Raw genomic sequence first — 21,880 nt, 5'->3', positions numbered from 1 at the left:
TGGCGTGCACGCAGGATCTGACGCCATACCGTAGTCTTTTCAATATTATAAAAACCTATTTTTTGCTAAAGTTTATTTTTAAAAATTTAATAATTTTTAGAACAACACTTTAAAATAGTTGAAACTTGAAACAATACTTGAACAACTTGCATATTAAATGTTATTTGCACTAATTAACACAAGGTTTTACACGCTAGCACAAAACAAATTTTGAACAAAAATTTTAAGCCTATTTTGTTACTTCTCAGCACAAAATAAATAAAAAATAATTATCAAATTAACTAACTTTAAAAATAAATTTTGAAGTTTTAGGTACACCACACACATATATAACGGGATATGTAAATATATGTCATCCACCAAACACGTGACTTCAATCATTAAAAAATTAATGAACTATGTTGGAATATGAACCCAGGAAATGTGCACCAAAATAAAGCTTATTGGTTATCCTATACAAATGGATAGTTATAATTTTAGATGTTTCGTCCGCAAATTATGAATATAATTTGAATTAAGATCAATTGACTGTAAATACTTAAAGTGAATAAATAATATGAGAAATACTAACATACCACTGAACATATTACAATTACTTAATTCAGATAAGTTAGATTTGACGGTTCAAATGAAATATAAATTTTAGTTGTTGTGCAGTAATTAATTATATTGCGATGTCTTTAATCTCTGTTTCATTTGGTTTCGAGATTCCAGCGAGATGATTCACTTTACTTCGTTTTGTAGAAAACAGTCTTCTTTGTGGCACTTTATTTAGTTTGAGTTGTTCTCTTTCCGGAACGGCCTGCTGACTATTTGAAAGACATCTATTCTACGAACGAACTGCAGATAAATTTGCTTCCATGGCTGCAGTGTACCGCCTAATTACCTCAACTCAGACTGGAAATGCCTTTAATTAGTCCATGAATATCTTCTTCAGGTTTGACCTGTTCACCACTTATATTAAAGAAAGTAAGTATACTAGATTTTTTATTTTTTATTTTGTTGAGTTGAGTGAAAATATCTTCCTTTTCAGTAAACTAGTTCATTTTCTAAATTAATAAATAATTGCCGTCACTTGTGGACATAGGCGTGCCTACAGGGGGGGCCAGGTGGGCCATGGCCCCCCAATGTAATCACTCAGATCGGCATTTTCTCTAATGCGTTCGTTAATATTCGTATATTCCTGGCACTGTGACACTCAAACTGTGTTTCAGTGTTGCAGCATGCTAATTAACAATATTTTTAAATATTTTATCGTTCTGGAAATACAGCCGTCTTAGTTTATTGAAAACACGAGGTCCCTTAAAATGGCCAAGCAAAAAAAAAATATTTTAAGAGGTTTTTTAAAGTTCTGTTGTCTGAATTGCTGTGTTTGCATTCACTAAAAAGAATTTCATTTCAAGGTAGATCTGGACCAAGCTATTGGAAATTCGAGGGGGGGAAATTTGTAAGTACACTTTAAACATTGTCTATGGAAAAAAAACATATTTTCAAGATTGTTAAAATTATACGGATATAAATATTAATTTGTGAACATATCTCGTTGATACTGCACAAAAATATAAACAAGTCAATGAGTGAATGTATTTAGGCTATTTAACATTCTAAATTCGGCTTCTGATTTAAAAATTTAGCAGGGACCCCCCCCCCCCCCCCCCTAATGGAAATGTCTGGGCACACCCATGCTTGTGGAAGCACTGGCTTGAACATTTTCGAATGCAGCTGTTTCATGGGTTGTTTTCTGTTGACATAGGTATAAGATGGAAATGATTGCACATGTTCCATTTAATAGTGGAATCCACACATGCGCAAATATATTTATGAATGCATGTGGCACATTCGGTACATACTAAATTGTAGGGGCAGTCCAATCTGTTTTGTTTTTGATTTGATAAAATTATTTTACATCAGATATTGATGAAACTTTACAGCCATTGTCTTCTTCGATAATCAAGTCCATGTTAAGAAGTATACTTGTTCTATGCCTTCTTCTTATATTCACAAGTTTACTGGTCACTTTACCTTTAGTTAGAACATTTAGCCTATCAAATAGCTTGCCACTAATAAAGTTCATAATAGCAAAAAAAATTGCTTTATCCAAACATATTCCAGTCTTTCCTTGCAAATAGATATATTTTAAGTTGATATGCATACATTATATATGCATCTTTGTATTGATGCCACTATTCAGCCTGAAACAATATGCCCATTAGTGAATATTTTTCGCATAGTTCTCACTGAAATATATCCAAAAATAAACTGTGTCTGAATCTATTCAGTCGGTTCATTACCACAGGGAGCATCATTTCAAATGCAGCAGTCCCGTTCTCGCAACAATGTTCTGAAGAGTTTGTAGATTTCGGCCTATTTTTCTCTACAGTTAGCTTTTGAAAAAAAAAAAATTCGCCAGGCTCTGTCCACGTGCCATGAACAGCAAAGACTCGTGGTCGGTGGCTCCATGGTTAAAACCCATGCATTGAAGAATGAGTCAGCCATATCAGAATAAAAACTTTGGAGCATATTATACCAGCTTTTTTATGTACTAAAAAAATTGATAGTACATGTTAATCTGTTCTATTTGATGTTAGAACTTCGCAAGGAAACCCCCTGCCTCACGTCATCTAAAACGAGTATTGTAATCAGTTCGAACTTGTAATCGTTAAAACCATTGGTACCATCGATACAAATACAGTCATCAGAAACTGAATCGCGTATCTTGTCTAGAATGGCTTAGAATAGATTCTATTTGGCAATGTCTGTTGCCAAATTACATCTTTCCGAATCAGAGAGACTAAAATGGCCTATATCATTTTGATGGCCTACATGTGTTGAAATGTAACTAATTTTACACATTTCACCTTCAGATTCGATTACCTACTCGTATGCTTGCAGGACATGATCCATTGATTTTATTACTACCCTGAGTTTTACGGTGCCTCTGACCAGTACTTTGGCACATCCAATAGCCTGAATGATGACATACAAAATACATAGAATTGTCAGAACATGATTCTTAATAGAATTGTCAGCACATAATTTTGACCCACTCTTTCGCATACCTGGAAAATGTGCCTTTTCAACATTTTTCTTCCGTTTCACAAAATCTTCGAAATAAGAACACTCGAGATCTTAGGACTTGATACCAGCACTGTGTTCCGATTACAGATGATCCAGAAATTACGTTTTCGTATTAGGTCTGAACTCACATAAGGAGAACTTGAAACTTTTTTGGAACAATTTCCGCACTATGATATCTCCGTTCATAGTATCTTAGATTACGAAGATGATTATATGGTCTATCGTAACTTTTTCATTTGAATTCACAATTTTTTTTCTGTTAGAAGATACGTCATCAACTTTACCGGTATGTTTCTTCATCACGTGTTGACGAAGATTTCTCGTATACTCGTACCCTTGACCACATTCTTCACATACTAATTGCTTACAGTTACTCATAGCTTAACACACTTCAGCAACTGAAAAGTACGCGCATTTATCCAAGAAGCAGTTAGTGTGGTTTTTTTTATACGGAAGAGAGAAAAAAGGGCGCGTAAAAGTGAGAAAAAAACGCGCGCGTAAAAATAAAAATAAATCCAGGGGCGTAAGCACTCCCGATCGGCTAATTTCGGGAAGGCTCGGCAGTTGCAGCAAGTAGCATTCATGACTAGGCGTATATAGGCTTCGGCCTGAGACGCACCTAGGTTCCTCCCTAACCCGGACCCCTCCAAAATACACTTATTTTTAATTAGGTTAGAAAAAAAAAAACAATTATTCTTGTCGCTAGACTCTGGTCATTATCACCTAGGCCGCTGCGCCACTGGCCGGTATGAAAATTACCTAGTGTATAAAGTCTTTTATATTTTCGAAGTTTTTTTCCTTCATTTAATTGGCTGGCCAGTTCGCGTGATTATTTTATAGGGTGAACACCCTAAAGGTATACTATTAATACATGAGTTTTATGAATATATAACTGGGCTAACTGCGGTATGTAGGGCTCGTTCTACAGTGACACGGAGAAGTAAATATGGAAACGAATCCGGACCCGAGATTTTTATTTCCTAACCGAACTAAAAACTAAATGTGTATGGGACGGGTCTGGGTTAGGGAGAAACTCTATAGTGCGTCTTAGGCCGAAGCCATGCTGGGTTTAAGCTACGCAGGAGAGGAAGCATGCATCATGTGCTGGGAGGGGATTGGCCAGCCATGGCTGCGATTGACACCATGACTAACTGGGCCCAACTAGATAAGTTGGGCCCAGGTCAAACCTGCATAAACACAGGGAAAACCCTGGGTACTTACATGCGAGATGCAAAATGGCATGCATTAATTACAAGCAGGTTGGTTACAGGAAACAGAGGGATGGTTCAGGAAGAAGAGTTGGACAGAGTATAAAGTCTATCATGCTGGGGTTGGGCGCTTGGACTATTTGTCAGCATTTTTTTTTGCGGGGGGGGGGGGGGGGGCGTTTTTTTCGGGGGTGACTTTGTGTCGTTTCTGCCAGGCTGCTAGCCGTCCTATTGGACCCACAAGATATTTACATTTACTTTGTCTTCCGCCTCTACTATACATACACGGAAATGTAACACATGGCAACCAATAATGAGAATAAACTTCATGGTTACGAAAAATTAACTGAACTGAAAAAAAAAAATTAAGATCCGATAGCAAAACACGCTCAGGATTCACTCATATAGTAAAATTAAACCACAAAATATTTAAAACGTAAACAAACATGGCTACCTTCGCGGTCAAATACTCGGCGTCTATTGGTCGCACTAAGTAACGTAAACGGAAAAGTTGAGCATTACCGAGCTATTCCGTACGGATAACAAGTTGTGTGTTTAGCGCTGTTTTGTGGCTATGTGGGTTCCCCTTCCGAGTTTCCGTCAAATTATTTGTAAAGCTTTGGCCCGTGAGTAGCGTTGTCTTAAAATGCTTGTTAAGTTGTCTCCTCTGCCCTCACAGACCTTGCCTAACATTCTAAATTCGTTTTTCTTGACTGAGGTTATCTTACGAAGAGTGTATGATTAGTACCTACGTAAATTGGATATTTGCGAATTTTGTGCAGTGTTCTCACTTGAAGCATTATACATTTTAAAATCTGGGTTCATGTCATACAGTTACTTAATATGCACTGATTTTTTTCTTCTTTTTTTATGAGTTCGTATTTAATTTATTAAGGACTTTACGTTATGTTTGACGCCGTTAAAGGATTTATGGGGTAATTTGTTGCGTCTCAGTATGTTTTCATATGCAGAGTTGTTGCAAGTTAATATTGATAATACCATAAAAATGTTAAAATCATTTAATTATTAAAAGCATTTTAGTGAAAGAGGGTTTTGTTATGTTGCGTTTGGTACTCTAGTTTAACGTGCTCTGACTGTACATGTTGGTTGGTCACGTGACCCGAGGTTATAAATACGTGTGAAGCTAAGCTTGTGGACCTCTTTTCCACAGTATCATCTACTGCGTGGAAACGTAGGTTCAGAATGCCTGAGACTTCACTTTACATCAATGGATATCAGAACGGACACATGGAGTCGGAGCTGGTAGAAGAGGACACGTTTCTCTTTACATCGGAATCCGTCGGCGAAGGACATCCAGGTAAGAGTAAATACTTATCAATACCCAAGTTTGAATGGTGTTTGCCGGGCTCAACATGGTCGGAACAGGTTAAACAAATCCCGCGCTGACGCCACTTGGTGGCATGTACAATGTGTGACGTGTATGTAATATCAGTTTGATTGCAGTGTATGGTTCGTTATACTTTAAATTAAAATCAGTGCATGTGGTGATACACTTATCATGTTTTTGCGGATGTGAACCTTGATTATCGACCTAGTGAATGTGTCGGCCATGTTCACAAAATTCTAGGCCATGGTTTTCAGAAATGTTATTGTGGTTGCGGGTGGAATTAGTTTGCGTTTCGTACCTGGTAGAACAGGCGTAAACTGATATTAGGTTCATATCTTTTTAAATAATAACGAAAATTAAATAACTGCCCGAAATCGACGTAGGTAACTTCATCTATAAATGTTCTCTTTTTTAAATGTTAGGTTAGGTTAATGATCTTTAGGCCGAGCATTAATTACTGCTTCAATTCACGGTCGATGGTTGTATTATGTTGATACGGCAGACATTTTTTCAACATCTTTTTTGTAAAAATGAAATCAAGGTCGATTGAACGTGATGCGCACGTACTAGGTTACGTACACGTGTTTAGGAAAACGTTTAGGCGGGGATGTCAAATGACGAGGTTACGTAAGCAAACTGATCACGGAAGCTCTACTGGAAGTATTTCAATTCATAAGTTGTATCGTTTTATTTAAATTTATTTTAATCCATTATTTTGATAATTTGGAGAGCCCCTTGCAATTCCCCCCCCCCCCCCCCCCCCCCCCCTTGCCCCGTATTCAGAAATGTTTTCAAATTATTTTTAAAGAAAGTGTTGTGATGCCTAAAAGTTATATACTATTTTAATTAGTGGATAAGGCTCCAACAGAGATAAGTTATCCACACAAAATAGGATTATACATAACAGTTGAACTCAAGTTATTCAATCTCACTAGTTTCAATCGTAATTAGTGATAAGAGATAGTACAAGCTCAGTATTAGTATGATTTAGAGTTCGCTCTAGGTTTAACCCTTTTGGCCAGTCGGAACTTCAGAATGTCCGACGTTGTTTGAGGACTTATTGATTGATTGAATGATAGATATTTAATAAACAAGAAAGTGTGTGTGTGCTAGATTAGATTGTGCATAATACTTATGTTGTTTGCTTTTTGAACAAAACAATTCTTTAAATGTCTTGCTGTAAAGGCCCGTCTACAATTGTCCTAACCTGTGCGTGGTCCGTGTCCTTATCCGAATGTGAGTGACGTCACATTGTCTCACCGAAAACTGCCCGGTAAATATTTACTTGGGCGGTATTTCCGAAAAAAAAAATGTTAAAAATCCGAAAATACCTTTATTTAATGCTCTTCAACTTCCTCTTTTCATTAAAAGCGGCGGAGATTAGAAATTCCAAATACTTTAGGAGATATCGAATTTTTAATTTTCAGCACAAAACCAGCGCATTCCTGTGGCGTGCGTGCACCATTGTTTCTTGTTTACGTACGAGTATCTGTTTTTTTTATTGGATAATGATGTCACGTGATTGTTCGTGATATGCCAGAATTCAAATGAACTAATACGTGATTATTTAGTTCAATTATTGTTTAAAATGGTGTTTAATTACCGCCTCCAACTTAGGTGAGTTTTTAACGTTTCTAATTTTAAATTCTTATTTGTTATTTTGATATTGTTGCGCAAGTAATAAGTAACAAAAAAAATTACGTGAGTTGTTACTGTACATCCTTTGTTACGGGTTTGTTAGGTAAGTAAGGTCAGTTACATTATAAATAATTTAAAACTAAAGAATAATTAAAATTAATTCACATTATTTTTAATATCACCTTAGTTTGAAAGTATTTATAATGTAACTGACCTGACCTAATCGACCATTTTAGTTTACTGTTCACCCTCTGTCCGGGTTTGTTTGGTCAGGTCAGTTACATTATAAATATTTTAAAACTAAACAGCCATTAAAATTAATTCACAAAATATTTTTTAATGTCGGCTTAGTTTGAAAGTATTAATAATGTAACTGACCTGACATAATCAACCATTTTATTAATTACGCATTCACGATTCACGTATTCATGAACACACAGCAAAATAACAAAAATGGCGCCGCTCGAATGGTTCCACAGGTCTTGTATTGCAAAATTAAAAAATTCGATATCTCCTAAAGTATTTGGAATTTCTTATCTCCGCCGCTTTTAATGAAAAGAGGAAGTTGAAGAGCATATGATAAAGGTATTTTCGGATTTTTAACATATTTTTTTTTGCAAATACCGCTCAACTACATATGATGAAATTTAAAAATTCGATATCTCCTATAAAGTATTTGGAATTTCTTACCTCCGCCACTTTTAATGAAAAGAGGAAGTTGAAGAGCGTCTAATAAAGGTATTTTCGGATTTTTAACATTTTTTTTCGGAAATACCGCCCAAGTAAATATTTACCAACTGCCCTGTCTACAATTGTGATGTCCGAATGTATTGATTTCTAAAGTTGCCACCAGAGCACAGTAAATGTGCCAAACCAAATGTTTTTGTTTATTGTTTTGATGCTTTGTAGTTTGAGATTAAACTTATGTAAGTTATAACTGACTTACAACACATTCCATTTCCTTCAATAACAAAAACAAACACCACATTTTCAAACGGGAACCGGAAATTCAAATATCGTGAGTGTTCTGTTCTTTTTCTGTGTCCGAAGTACACAGGTTGGGACAAAAAGTTCAAATTGATGAATGTCTTTGGACCAGGTAGGTTCGGACCTTCGCCCACTTGTGCATGTCAGAGGGACCGTGGACCAATCAGTGACGAGTGTCCTTCGGACACAGTTTAGGACATTGCTATTGTAGACGGGCCTTAAAAAACTTCGTAGTGGTAAAAGCAATAAAGTCCAGGACAATTTTGGGGGTGATAATTATAAGGCTGGGGACTGGTAATTGTTCCATATCATGTATCCAAGTTTATCCCTTGGTCCAAATGGCATGATCCTATAAATTTCGATTCTGTGGTACATGATACTTGCTGTTTTAATTTAGTATGTCAAAAGATCCTGCACATAACAAAAACTTGATCTCAGGATCAAGGGATGAACTTGGGTATGTGATACAGAACTTTTACCCTGGGGACTCTACTAACAGAGAACTCATAACCACAAATTGACACCAGCTTAAGTAAAAATATTCAATAAGCACACTAATATAGTTAGATCTTCCATGAATTAATTGGCTGGGTTTTGGAAATACTATTTTTTCTTCCTTATTCTTTGAGTAGTGATGGTTAATTATGACTATTCTCTTACTAATTAAAAAGAACATGGATGAAATATATATATTTTTTTGCCGAACACTAAACGTGTTTTTGGCAAGGAAAAAGTAGCGAAAACGTTGTTCTCATAACAAATGACTTTATTTTGTCAACCAACTAGTTCATAACTCAGAAATATTACCTATTAATTGAAAGTACCTGATGACTTTAAATTCACACTTTTGCTTGCAAATTGCTGAGATACCATTGTCATCTTAGCGTGGCCACCAAGTATTGCAACAGGCACCCTTAGGCCTACGTGTGCATTGCTTTGCAAAACCCGCTTTTAAAGAACCATGGCAAACCATGAAATTATGTGAACACTTATGTAAACTTAAATAATAAAACAAAAAAGGTTAAAATTACTATCAGCTTCTTCAGCAAGTTCAAATATATTTAACAGGAATAAATTTTTTTTTTTAATAAAATTGTTTTATAATATTTAAATAAAATGTAATTAAGTCATTTCACACAAAATAATAAAAACAATCAATAAAGTACAAGACAGATACAAATAATTACAATTATTTTATGTATTTCAATATTTGATATTTATAATAATGAGTTGGTATCATTTATAAGCAACTCTTTATGAACCACATTATTGTGTTATGGCACGTCTACAATAGCAATGTCCAAAACTGTGTCCGAAGGACACTCGTCGCTGATTGGTCCACGGTCCCTCTGACATGCACAAGTGGGCGAAGGTCCGAACCTACCTGGTCCAAAGACATTCATCAATTTGAACTTTTTGTCCCAACCTGTGTACTTCGGACACAGAAAAAGAACAGAACACTCACGATATTTGAATTTCCGGTTCCCGTTTGAAAACGTGGTGTTTGTTTTTGTTATTGAAGGAGATGGAAAGTGTTGTAAGTCAGTTATAACTTACATAAGTTCAATCTCAAACTACAAAGCATCAAAACAATAAACAAAAACATTGGTTTGGCACATTTACTGCGCTCTGGTAGCAACTTTAGAAATCAATACATTTGGACATCGGACATCGCAATTGTGGACAGGGCAGTTTTCGGTGAGACAATGTGACGTCACTCACATTCGGATAAGGACACGGACCACGCACAGGTTCGGACTATTGTAGACGGGCTCTTAATGGTACAATAACATAATCATCTCTTGAAAGTGATATCTTTTAAGATAAAAACACTACCTACTTGTAATATCTCAATGCTATTCCAGAAAACAATGTTGTATAATTAATATCAACAAATAACACCGTATTCAGTTTTTTTAAAGGACTAAATATTTACAATGACCTATTCAAACAAATTAATTAATTGTACTTAAGGGTATTTTTTATTTAAGTTCTCTCCTGAACTTTTGAGCGTGTCTGCTTTACTCGGCTTATTGAGTTATAATTTGAAGCTCAGTCAAATAGGTCTTTTGCCTGACCCCAGTCAATTCTGCATGTTATGTATGTATGTTGGAATTTGTTTTAATTATATTGTGGATTGTAATCAGTCTGTTACCTTGCCAAATATTCTGCTCAGAAAAAAACTCAGGTAAATTGGCTGAAGCAAATGACTGGGAACTGAGTTTTGACATAATTATTTGTGAACCACATATTTTTTATGCTTAACCTTATTCAGTGAATGACTTCATTAACAATCTTAGTATCTAAATTAAAAATGGCTAATTACCTTCACCGTCTTGCACCGTTCACACCACTTCTCGAGCTTGTGTAGGTGGACACTGATTGTAGATATTTGGTTGCGATCATTCTTTACTATCTGATAACAAGAACCCTAGTTCAAGTTCTAGAAGATATAGCTCTCCCAAACGATGCCAAAATGAACTTTTGCTCTAATGTAGCTAACCTGGTGAGGTTTTCACAAGTGTCTCTAGTTATGTAAAGATATTTAATAAAAAATTTATTTTGTAACGTATTAATTCACCATAAAATGTGGAGATGTTCATGTTTAAAGGACACGACTAGCTATTAATGTATAGTAAAAAATTATAGTGCTAGTGCACAGTTTTTTATTGTTTAAGAGTCATTGATACAGATGATACATGTGCGAGTGTTACCAAAAGTTATGTAATTAGTACTCACGTTGGATAAGTCACTACTTTACCCAACACACAACTATGAAATATTTGAATTTAACTATGATAACCAAATATGTATCCCCAATTTTATAATTAAAATAATAGTAATTAATAATGTCATGGGTTACCAAACTCATGAAGAGGTTAAGAGTTCAACAAGCTACATTCATGAGAACTCATAATAAAATGTTACTTTTAAATTCCTCAGAACTCTGCGACTGTAAAAAAAAACATATATTTATTGTTACCTATATGAAATGTTTACCAAAATCTGAAACAGAAAACTTTTTTAACTGATCTAATATCTTTTATTCAAAAGTAATCCAATTTAAAATCTATAGAATTAAATTAATTTAAGCAAGGATGGCATTATTTAAAAAATAAGCATAGTTCTCACTTGGTACGAAAATATGTAAATACGTAAACATCAAATTCTGTACGTCAGAACTCACTTCTTCAATGTCCTTTGTATATTGTGGATCCACTTTTTTCTTCCGGGACCCTCTGTTTATTTCAACTCTAAATTGTTGAGGTGAATATTAAAGACAAATTTAGTCCTTGTAGATCTGTGATAACAACACTAAAAACATGTTTTTCGCGAAATTGAGTTTGTGTTCATTAGGAAGGTTCAATTCTCTTGGTATGGATTGTTCTTATGAATCAACAATATTGCTGATAAATCTTATATTTTGTACATTATAAAATGTGTAGTATTTTTCAGATGATAATAATATAGCAATAACAGTTTAAACTTTCATATAATGAAATTTTTTCTTGTAAAATAAGTAGTTTTACCATTTATCTATCAGCACGTATTTAATGGGGAAAACAGCTCTTGCAGCAAAAAAAAAAAATTGGGGAGCTTGTATGAATTAGTTATTTCATAAATTTATAAAATTGCTTATGATAAACCTAATTTTAATTTTTATGGCATGTAAAAATTGGCAAGTATGCAATTTTAAAAAAGGGGTGGGAAACTAGCTGCCTATAAGACAAACTAACTTTTTGGTATGTTGGTCATGTGAGGTTTAGAAGTATGAGGTGAGTAAAAATTGACAAATTGACAAGAATTATTTCAATTAGTTGGTTGCAAAGAAAACATTTTTGAAGCTTAAAAGCCTGACTATCAAAATACCTACAGAATGTTAACCCTCTCGTGCATATGTGCCTCATATGAGGCTTCAAATTTATTAAATTTTAAAATTGTATAAAAAACATTATAATCTATTTTATAAAATTGTTTTGTTCACTGTGTCACCGAAGTTCTCTACAACGCACCAACTAGTTCTTACAGCTCTCAATGCATAGTGCTCAGTGCCACATCCGTTACCATCTAGCAGTGCAGCTTGGAAAGCATAGTTTTAGTGTTTCTTGAAAGCTCTTCTTTTGGGATTTTTTTTTTATCCAAGATAGTGAATTTGGTAATTAAAAATGCTGTGTGGTTTATAAAAGTGTGTACTTTAATCCTAAAATAAGAAATCATCTCTAAATGGATATTTTCTAATATTATTTTTGTCTAAATGATAGAGCCTCAAATGAGGCTTATGTGTACATGAGGTAAGAGCACAAATATTGACACGTTGAAATATAATGTGTAAATTCATTACGATTATGTGTCCTAGAATTAATTTTATTGTAAGGAAAATAGTATTGCTTATTGTTAAAACAATTATTGTACATATTTGCGACTTACTGGAAAATTTATTTCCTTTGCGAAACATTTATGTGTGATAAATAACACATTTACCCTAAAAAAAAATTTGCTAGTTGAATTTAGAATGAAGTAATCATAGTCCCTCAATAAATAAATTATATGCTTTTTTATTATTACGATTAAATTTAAATTTTATGAATTACACAAGTACCTATACAACTATGAATTTATAAACTTATTTTTCTTTGGAAAATATTATTTGGCAATAAACTTCACATTCATAGAGATATGCAGTAGTTTGGGTTTGGAATCACTTATTAGTTTAATTTTTTTCATAGATATGGAGAACAAAGATTTACCCTGTAGACCTTCACTTCGGACTGAACGCAGAAATGCATTGCAGACTCAAGAAGAAATACTTGAATATTTTCAGTCGCTGCCATCAGATTCTGAAGATGATCTTTCTGCTGATGATTATGAGTTATGGGTTCCAGAAATAGAAGTGTCACGTAATTCCCAGATAATAGATATTCAGAACAGTAATATTAGCCAACTTGACAGTGATAGTAATAGTGAAAGTAACAGTGAATGTCTTCCAAAGTCCCCTCAGTTTCAAGCAACTGGTGTGTCTACTTTGTCATCTGAACAGCCTAGCAGCTCTTTTGTGTCAAGGGAAACACATGGGAAAGGAAAAACTAAACAAAGTCCTAAAATTTGTATAGCAAATAAGGACAATGACTTTGCTAATTATATTACTATTTTCTCAGGCATGAAAAAGTGTAAAATAGCTGGGGAAATGACTATTGAATATTTTACAACTATATTTCCTGATAGTTTTTTGAACATCATTGTTGATGAAACTAACAAATATGCAGTACAGAGTAGAAAAGAAAACCTGTTAGGGGAACTCAAGATCTTCCTAGGTATAAACTTAGTGATTACGTACTTACGGTACAGTAGGTTACGACAGTATTGGTCTCCACAGAATGGAATGCGTTTACCATTGGTGGCAGACATGTCATATTCCAGGTTTCCTACCATCAGGAAAGATATACATTTTGTTGATAATTTGCAAACACCTTCTGACTGCTGTGACAGTTTGAATAAGCTACAACCTGTTATTGAAAATTTGAGGCATGCTTTCAGAGAAGCAGTAGACCCAGAAGAATATCTGTCTGTAGACGAGATGATTCCTTTCAAAGGAGCATCCAGTCTGAAACAGTACCTTCGAAACAAACCACACCCTTGGGGTTACAAGGTATGGGTATTAGCAACAGCTTTTGGTTTTGTGCTTGATTTCGCGATATATGAGGATAACCCAGGAGGAAAGAAGAGGTCCAGCGAGCTTGGTGTCATCGGTGATGTAGTAGTCAGGCTATGTGAAACAGTGCAATCAAAATCTCACAAACTATTTTTTGACAACTTTGTCACATCAGTAGCTCTGTTGAATAAATTGAAAGAGTTGGGCATTTTTGCTTCAGGAACTATCAGAACAAATAGACTTGCAGGGGCAGACAACAAACTGGCACCAGTAACTGAACTAAAAACGTGAACCACCCCGTGGAAGTTATTCATACACATTTATTTATTTTTCTGAAGTAAACATTTGTTTTTGTACTGAATGTCATAACAATAACTTAAAATATAATTGAAGAAAATAAATCAAACTGTAGTACATTCTTTTCAAGTGATATTTTTTCATCAACAAGACTTCTGCCTCATACGAGGCTTATGAATCCAAGATATGACGACAGCACCACTAGGAGACACAAGCCTCATATGAGGCAGTTTCATTTCACAAAGAAATTCGTATAGGAAAATTCTGAAAAAATTTCAAATTTATGTACACAAAATAACTGTGCGAGAAACATGATCAAATAATTTTTTTATACATTTATAAAAATTCATGCATGAGAGGGTTAACAAATTAATTCAATAATTTACATTGCAATGTACTCAAACATTTTTAGTACAAATCTCATGCAACTAAAATAAAAGTATACTTATATCTAGGAGAAAAATAGTTGTCAAACGTTTAGTGTCTGGAGATTAGAACCAAACTCTTTAACATTCATAACATCTTAGACATACTAGAATCATAAACAGCAATGTCACACAACCAATTATTACTGAGCCTTCAGAACTTTACGTATCTCCTGTTGATCATGCAGTGGTTTTACTGGGTACATCCTTTATCAGAAAAATAGTACACATGAGACAATTTTTTCATGACATAATAAAATTATATTGAATTCTTTTGGATGAAATTTTAATAAAGACACATAAGTAAAGCCCTTTTTGTCTGATTTACAGAACACCTGGTTCATTTTAAGATATCCTAACTGAGTTTAATGTGAATTAAAAATAATGGTGACATACACTGCAAAAACACATGCATGTAATGGACCATAAATAATATGTTTTTCTTCACTCTGTATTCATATAATTATGGTCACCAGACTTAATAATGACAATGATAATAATAAAGTTTCAGAACTATTTATACAAATCAGTTTAAAAATAATTGTTCTATAATTTTATTGATATTATTTAAATTTCACTGCTTAATCAGCTTCAATGCTTGTTACGAAACAGCTATCACTAGGAGTGCTGAATGCCGTTGTTTACATAATTTCCTGCCATGTTTTTTTTTTAAACCAAATAGTTCTTAAAATATATGTTTTTAATATACTATCTTAATAAATTTTAATGAAAAGTCTAATTCCACCGTGATAACAATAGTTAGCTCATTAATGTTTCTTTTTATTTATGGGAACATATAATTATATACTTAATAATCAAGATGTTATAATTTAAATTATCTGAGCAAGTTGTAAATTATACCCAGCTAATACTCCACTAAAATTATATTAATTAGTAAATTGTAGTCAAAAGTGTAATAAAAAAAGAAGAAATAAATAAATTTTATGATTTAAAAAAAAATCCTATTTTGTGGGAAATCCCAGACTACTACTGTAAATCATCTTTCTGTGGGAAACACTCATTCTATAGATAATCCTCATCCTGGGGGGAAATCTCCTTTCTGTGGTTAAGTCCCAGTCAGATGTGCAGATTTTCTGGACTCGGTTCTTTGTTATATATTTTCTGGTTCAACATGAGCGGCAGAGAGTGGAATGTTGTTGTGTGGCTTTCATTTGCACCTGGTGAGAACCAAAATAACTAATGTAATGAAACGAACCTTGTGCTAACAAAAAAAAAATTGGTTGTCTGTAAAGTCGGTTTACGGACGATAGCTTAACGTGACGTCATAACAAAACATTGATGAAATAATTGCATACTTTTAGGAATAAAATTGAATTATTTTTATTGAATTATCACTATTTTTTATGGATACAAGGGAGTGAAATGAAATCTGCAATTTAATTGATAAATTTACTTTTATTTGCACTCATTAATTCAAATATGTTTATTACTTTAATGAAGAGATGATTTTAACTATAACTTTTATACATGTTTGCCATTTAACTTCTTCCAATCTGTGTTATTCTGTTAAGGATAGGACGATGATAGGAAAAGTAGGAAACTAATGGGGGTGTTTGAAGTTTAAAGTGCCTCGAAAAAGTCAAATCAATGGTTGTTCCAATGGAGTGGAAGAGGGATAGATGCGGCGCAAGCGTATGCAATGAGCGTAACGGGACACTGTTTTGTGCGTGTGTGTTGCAGACAAGATGTGCGACCAGATCAGCGACGCCATCTTGGACGAGCACCTCCGCCAGGACCCGGACGCCAAGGTGGCCTGCGGTGAGTGCAGCTGGCATGTGGCAGCTTACTGGCATACCTACTAGGAAGAGTTATTACCTTGTCGGGAAACTGGAGGACTGGTCATGATTCACAAACAAGTCCCTGAACAGCAATGGTGCTGGAAATCATTAAACTTTAACTTCCAGCAGCCTTTTGTAACTCACGTTTTGGTGTTTTGATGCCTCGCTTCAGTTTCTGGTAGCACATTGAAGACTGTCATCGTGAATCTCGTGGAAATTATCTGTGGAAAGGTTTTAGCCTTCTGACTAAAAATCTGTACTTTCGTGCAGTTGTAGAAATTTTAGTAGTATATTTTCTCGTTATTAAAATTTTCTCAGTTTTTATATACACTAAGTGCAATAATCTTAGTGATATTTTGTGATATTCAGTGATCTGTAAAAACTTTCAACTGGATTTCCAGTAGACATTTTACTAAGTTTAGTATTAATACTATTAAGTATATAAATTACACGTGGGAATAGAACACACTAAGCATGTCCAAAGTTAACATCTTAGATGTAGTTTGAAGTAAGTTATTGGTTTTTGATGCTTAGATTCTTGTGCCTTATTTTCGTTGCGAAAAGGGATTATCAAGAAGTCATGGAACCGATCTTGAAATTCCTGTGTACAATGATTAAATGTTCTTTTAAACTTTTAATAAAATATGTGCCATTATCTGACTTTCTCTCAACAATAATAAGGTTTTTGTGAAAGCAAAATTTTTTTGCAAAATTTATATCAAATATATTTCATAGAATGGTCCTCAGTTATCATTAGTTGAGATATGTAATTTAGTTACATGAGTTTTGATTTTTCTTGAAATCTGCTTTGTGATCAAGATTTGGTAAGTTATGTAAGAATGTAGCTTTCATTGAAGGCCTCAGATTGTGCTTATAAACTTTTAACAGTAAGTTGGGAAGTGTATTTTTATTTTGTTTGCAACACTATTACTGGTTTTCCAGTTATCTTAGAAATCTAAATTTTTATGTTAGTATTAATAACTGTTTCTCCGTATTTATATGCCAGTTCTGGTGTCTGTCACCATTACTTTTTAATATTTTAATTAATGATATCTCACTGGCACTGAATCACTCAGAGTTCATTGCGCAGATGATCTCAAAATTATTGCCTACTTTTACAAACCGAAATCAATGAAAGTAACAATTGGTGCAATTTAAATCTAGTTACATTTAATAAGGTAAAAACTAAAATAATAACCTTCACTAGGAAATATATACCTATTAAACATGACTACTTATTGAACAATACTATCATCCCAAAATATACTTCAATACAAGATCTCTGCATCATTGTAGACTAAATTATTTTTTTCATCAACATATGGACTCTCTATCTCGAGTTCCAAAAGAACTCTAACCCTCATCAAATAACATCACTTTTCTTGCTTCTTCTGCGGATATCATTATTTCACTATACTTAGTTCTAATTAGATCAAAACTTGAATATTGTTCAAAATTTTGTATTAGTATAATCAAATCTGATGGCAACAAAATTGAAAATATAAAAAAAATGACTCTTGATTTGATTTCTCTAGGCAATTTCCAGTGCCAATTTCAGCTTCTCTCTCGGATCGTAGAATCTACTTAGTCACTTTTTTTTTATTGTTAACTTTTATTTCGCTACATATTTCAATTTTTTTGTTTTACGTTTCATGTCATTAATAATTTAACTTTTTTTTTTAAAATGAATTGTGTCTGTTGTATTTGTTCTCTGTAGCCTGTATTGTGTTAATGGTGCACATTCCTTGCAGTATCCCAATAAAGAAACCTAGATTGCCTGGCATGTGGAGTGGGTGTCGTTGGGCTGTTGCAGAGACGGTCACCAAGACGGGGATGATCCTGGTGTGTGGCGAGATCACCTCCAAGGCCCACGTGGACTACCAGAAAGTAATCCGCGATACAGTCAGACACATAGGCTACGATGATTCCTCTAAAGGTTAGTGGCACGAGTCCACAGTAACTGTTTCAACATTCCAGAACATAATTGCATTTTGTATAAGAAATACGGGTGTAGTTATTTGGTTTTTATTGAGGTGCACAGTTGTAACCGTTCTGTTTAGTGAGTGTGTGTGTTCACGAGGCTGGCACACAATGATGTGATGAGTCATGCAGCAAGACAAGTCACAGCCGTGCCTAAGACGACAATTGTTCCTTGCACATACATGAACACTTAAAAAATATCCCGTTTGAAGTTTCAGGTAGTGGGATGTAAAGCTCTGTTTATGATTATTAGCCTTTCAGAAAGCTGTTACTAGCTGAATTCAAATAAAAGCATTTTAAATTAATTTTGGCTTTTATTCTTCTTGAGGAAAATATTTAAATTTTGTGAGCCACCAAAAGGTGTCCCCTCTCAGAACAGCACTCTAATGACTGTCTAGACAAACAGTGCAAAAAACACACAAACGTATAAACTGGGGACTTCCCTGAAAAATGCTTTTTTTCTTAATGACTACAAACATTATGGTTACAATTACTATTCTGTGATTCCCATTGGAGAGCTCGCCAGCGATCCTGGTTGAAGTGTCTATCTAACACAGTATGTGATAAAATGTTGTCTTATCATTCTCTGTTTCACAGAAAACACTGCTACATTCTGGAGATGTTAACCAATGTATTTTAATACACATACCTAAAAGTATAGATTTAAAAAAAAAATTAATAAAATATAATATTGAAAATCACACTTTTCTAAATAATAACCTAGCCAACATTGTGACTCTAAAAACATAGTTAAAAAGCTTTTCAGGATAAAAATAACTAAAACACAATTAGTCATAATTATGATAAACCACAAGTTTAGAATTACTATGATCTTAAGGCTATATAATCAGCTGATATACAGCATTACTAAAAAATATTGTCTTATTAATACTAGCAAAGTTGGGGAAGGCAATGTTAAAGGTGAAGTGTCTTTTAAAAATTATTATTTTAAGTTTTTGAGAACACGGAAATATGTCTGATATGTAAATTTTCTTTTAAAGACGTTTTTAAACTGAATAATCTTTATCTGTTTGCCTGCGTCGCCGTGATGTATTGCTCATAAAAATGTAGCCAGCGCTAGTTGGCATCTCACGCAACTATATTTTTGTATAAAATGTGAGTCGATTATGCGATAAAACACTGTAATATGCGTGTTTGTAATTCTTCTGTGGTAAAGGTTCAGCTGTGTTAAATTTGGTTATTTCTCTAATTAGTAATAGCACTTCGTTGACACAACAGAACAATCAACAAAGACCTCACATCAACACATCAAAGCATGATCTAGTGATTAAACTGGAAAATTTTGTGATAAATGTGCATTTGCTGGAAAGCACATTCCAAAGTTAATTTCTCTGAATTCGAATAGCAACATGAGATTATACACTTTACAAGGAGGCAAAGGCATCATAAATAAACAGTCAAATGAGGACAATTGAGAGTTTGTTTTGAATTTGGACAGTTGTCATAACCATTTTTAAAAAAAAATTGACATCCAATGTTTTATGTCTAAAGATATGTTGGTTTCATGCGGACACCAGCATGATATCTTGTAACATATTTTTAGGAAAGAGAGAGAGCTCAGTCCCTTACTGCCATGTTTGCGTTGGTGGCGAGGTACGGGAAGGGCGGGAGTGAGCGGCCGTGTGGAGGGGACTTGGCGCAGGTGGCGCAGGTGACGCGTCAGTGCGTGGCTGGTGCGTAGGGTTTGACTTCCGGACGTGCAATGTGCTGCTGGCGATGGAGGAGCAGTCGCCCGACATAGCCCAGGGGGTGCACGTCGACAAGACAGAGCTGGAGATTGGGGCAGGGGACCAGGTACCAAGCAGCGTGCATCGGGCGTGCATGGGGTCTTGCATGCCTGGGTCCCCTCTGGAATCAAAAAGCTTATGCTTGCCAAATCATAATTGTAAAATGGGAATGTTAACCTTTGCCCCCCCGGCAATCCTTCAGATTTACGTCCATGGTATTGAGAGTATTCTCTTGCCCGTTATTAATGACATCTCTAGGGAAAGCTATCGCAAGGAGGATGAAGAGAAGGGGACTGCATGCTTAACAGCAAGCAGGCATTACCAAGTGCGCAAGTACAAATACATACATTAGTCTTGATTATCATAAATTGTACCGATACAATAGCAGAAATTAACGTTATTATATTTTTAATGAAAGTAAGTTACATAAATGTACAAAATTTTATTTTGTATTGAGTTCGGTTTTGAAAAGGTGGTAAGAGTTTTTTATTATTATTTAAGCGTTTGGATTTGTATAGGTAATAACTAGAGACGGTGATTTATAGCATTTAAAATAATATTTAGCATTTGAAATTTAGCATTTTGTAGCATTTTTAAAAACAAGATTTAGCGAATGCTCTCATTTTACATTACCGAAGAAAAGTATATTTTTAAAAAGCATTAAATAATACACATATTAATTATTCGCAACCACAGAAATAAAGATCAAGCACAACTACAAAGATAGCCTATCTTGGCAGGTTTCCAAAAAACATTTTAGCACTTATGAGTGCAATAAATTGAATAGGCCTACTTAAAATTACAATAAATATTTTTTAGCAGTGTTCATGGCCATAGTTGTAGAGTGCACAAATAATGTTATTGAAACTCGTTATTTCAAATTTTTTCGTTTTTTGAATTTTCGCCTTCTTTTGGTTTTCGATCATGCCAGAAACCGTTGCTTGCAGTTTTACCGACTTTTTTCTTCATCCAATTTCTCGGTGAATATTTTTTTTGCAGCCTGATGTCCCTCAGATTTAATGTGCTTTTCAAGTACATCTTTTTTTTTTTTTTTTTTTTTTCCCCACTCCAGTCAGCGATTACATAAATTGCACATTAAAATATTCGTATCACTTTCGTAGAACTGTTCACTTTTGTATTCATTTATGCGATCACGAATGGAAATTACGTTTTGTCCCATTTTTACCACGAGAAATAACAGTATACACCACATTCACGAGTATGCGCGTATTTGTAAACACACCACCTTCCACAGACTACACAACAACGCGGCTTTCACGTGAAACACAGCCAGAAAATGGGACTTACAATTGCTAGCGCGGCGAAGCAGAGATGTCGCAATATGGCGGCCTAAAAACTTGTACTCTGCAAGATGACGGACACTCTTCCAGCTAGTTGTTCTTTGTTTTGTTTACAATCGCAAGGCACGGATGGCCGTTCTTCATTCAATATTTACGAACAATAGTTGTGAATGACGTGACAATAAGATAATTGTGCTGAATACGCCATAAAATGATGGTTTCTTTTGATACTGAACTGAAACAAAATACAATCGGTAAATAAATTGTGTAGTGTGTAGACGAATCTACGGTTTTTACCTTGATTTCACATTTATCTCGGAATAGTCTAGATTTCACATTTTATAGCGGAAAAAATATAATTTAGCATATTTTCGCATCTATTTCGCGAAAACGAAAAATCACCATCCCTAGTAATAACGTA

At 34.4% G+C, this 21,880-nt stretch overlaps 1 protein-coding gene across 4 annotated transcripts in view; it reads left to right on the top strand.

Annotated features, from left to right (window-relative positions):
* Positions 1-21,880, top strand: part of LOC134533290 (S-adenosylmethionine synthase) — a 169,654-nt gene that overhangs the window by 34,384 nt on the left and 113,390 nt on the right. The window contains exons 1-5 of one of the 4 annotated variants that reach the window (XM_063370751.1): positions 4,812-4,912; positions 5,458-5,604; positions 16,333-16,410; positions 18,244-18,366; positions 20,113-20,225. In XM_063370751.1, coding sequence (XP_063226821.1) covers positions 4,861-4,912; positions 5,458-5,604; positions 16,333-16,410; positions 18,244-18,366; positions 20,113-20,225 — 513 coding nt within the window. In that variant the 5' untranslated portion in view covers positions 4,812-4,860. Of the gene's footprint in view, positions 1-4,779; positions 4,913-5,457; positions 5,605-16,332; positions 16,411-18,243; positions 18,367-20,112; positions 20,226-21,880 lie in introns of those variants that run through there. The other 3 variants (XM_063370753.1, XM_063370754.1, XM_063370752.1) reach the window with 3 other exon arrangements.

Source organism: Bacillus rossius, chromosome 6 (genome assembly GCF_032445375.1).
Source record: "Bacillus rossius redtenbacheri isolate Brsri chromosome 6, Brsri_v3, whole genome shotgun sequence".
NCBI lineage: Eukaryota > Metazoa > Arthropoda > Insecta > Phasmatodea > Bacillidae > Bacillus > Bacillus rossius.
This window is presented reverse-complemented; position numbering and strand designations above follow the sequence as displayed.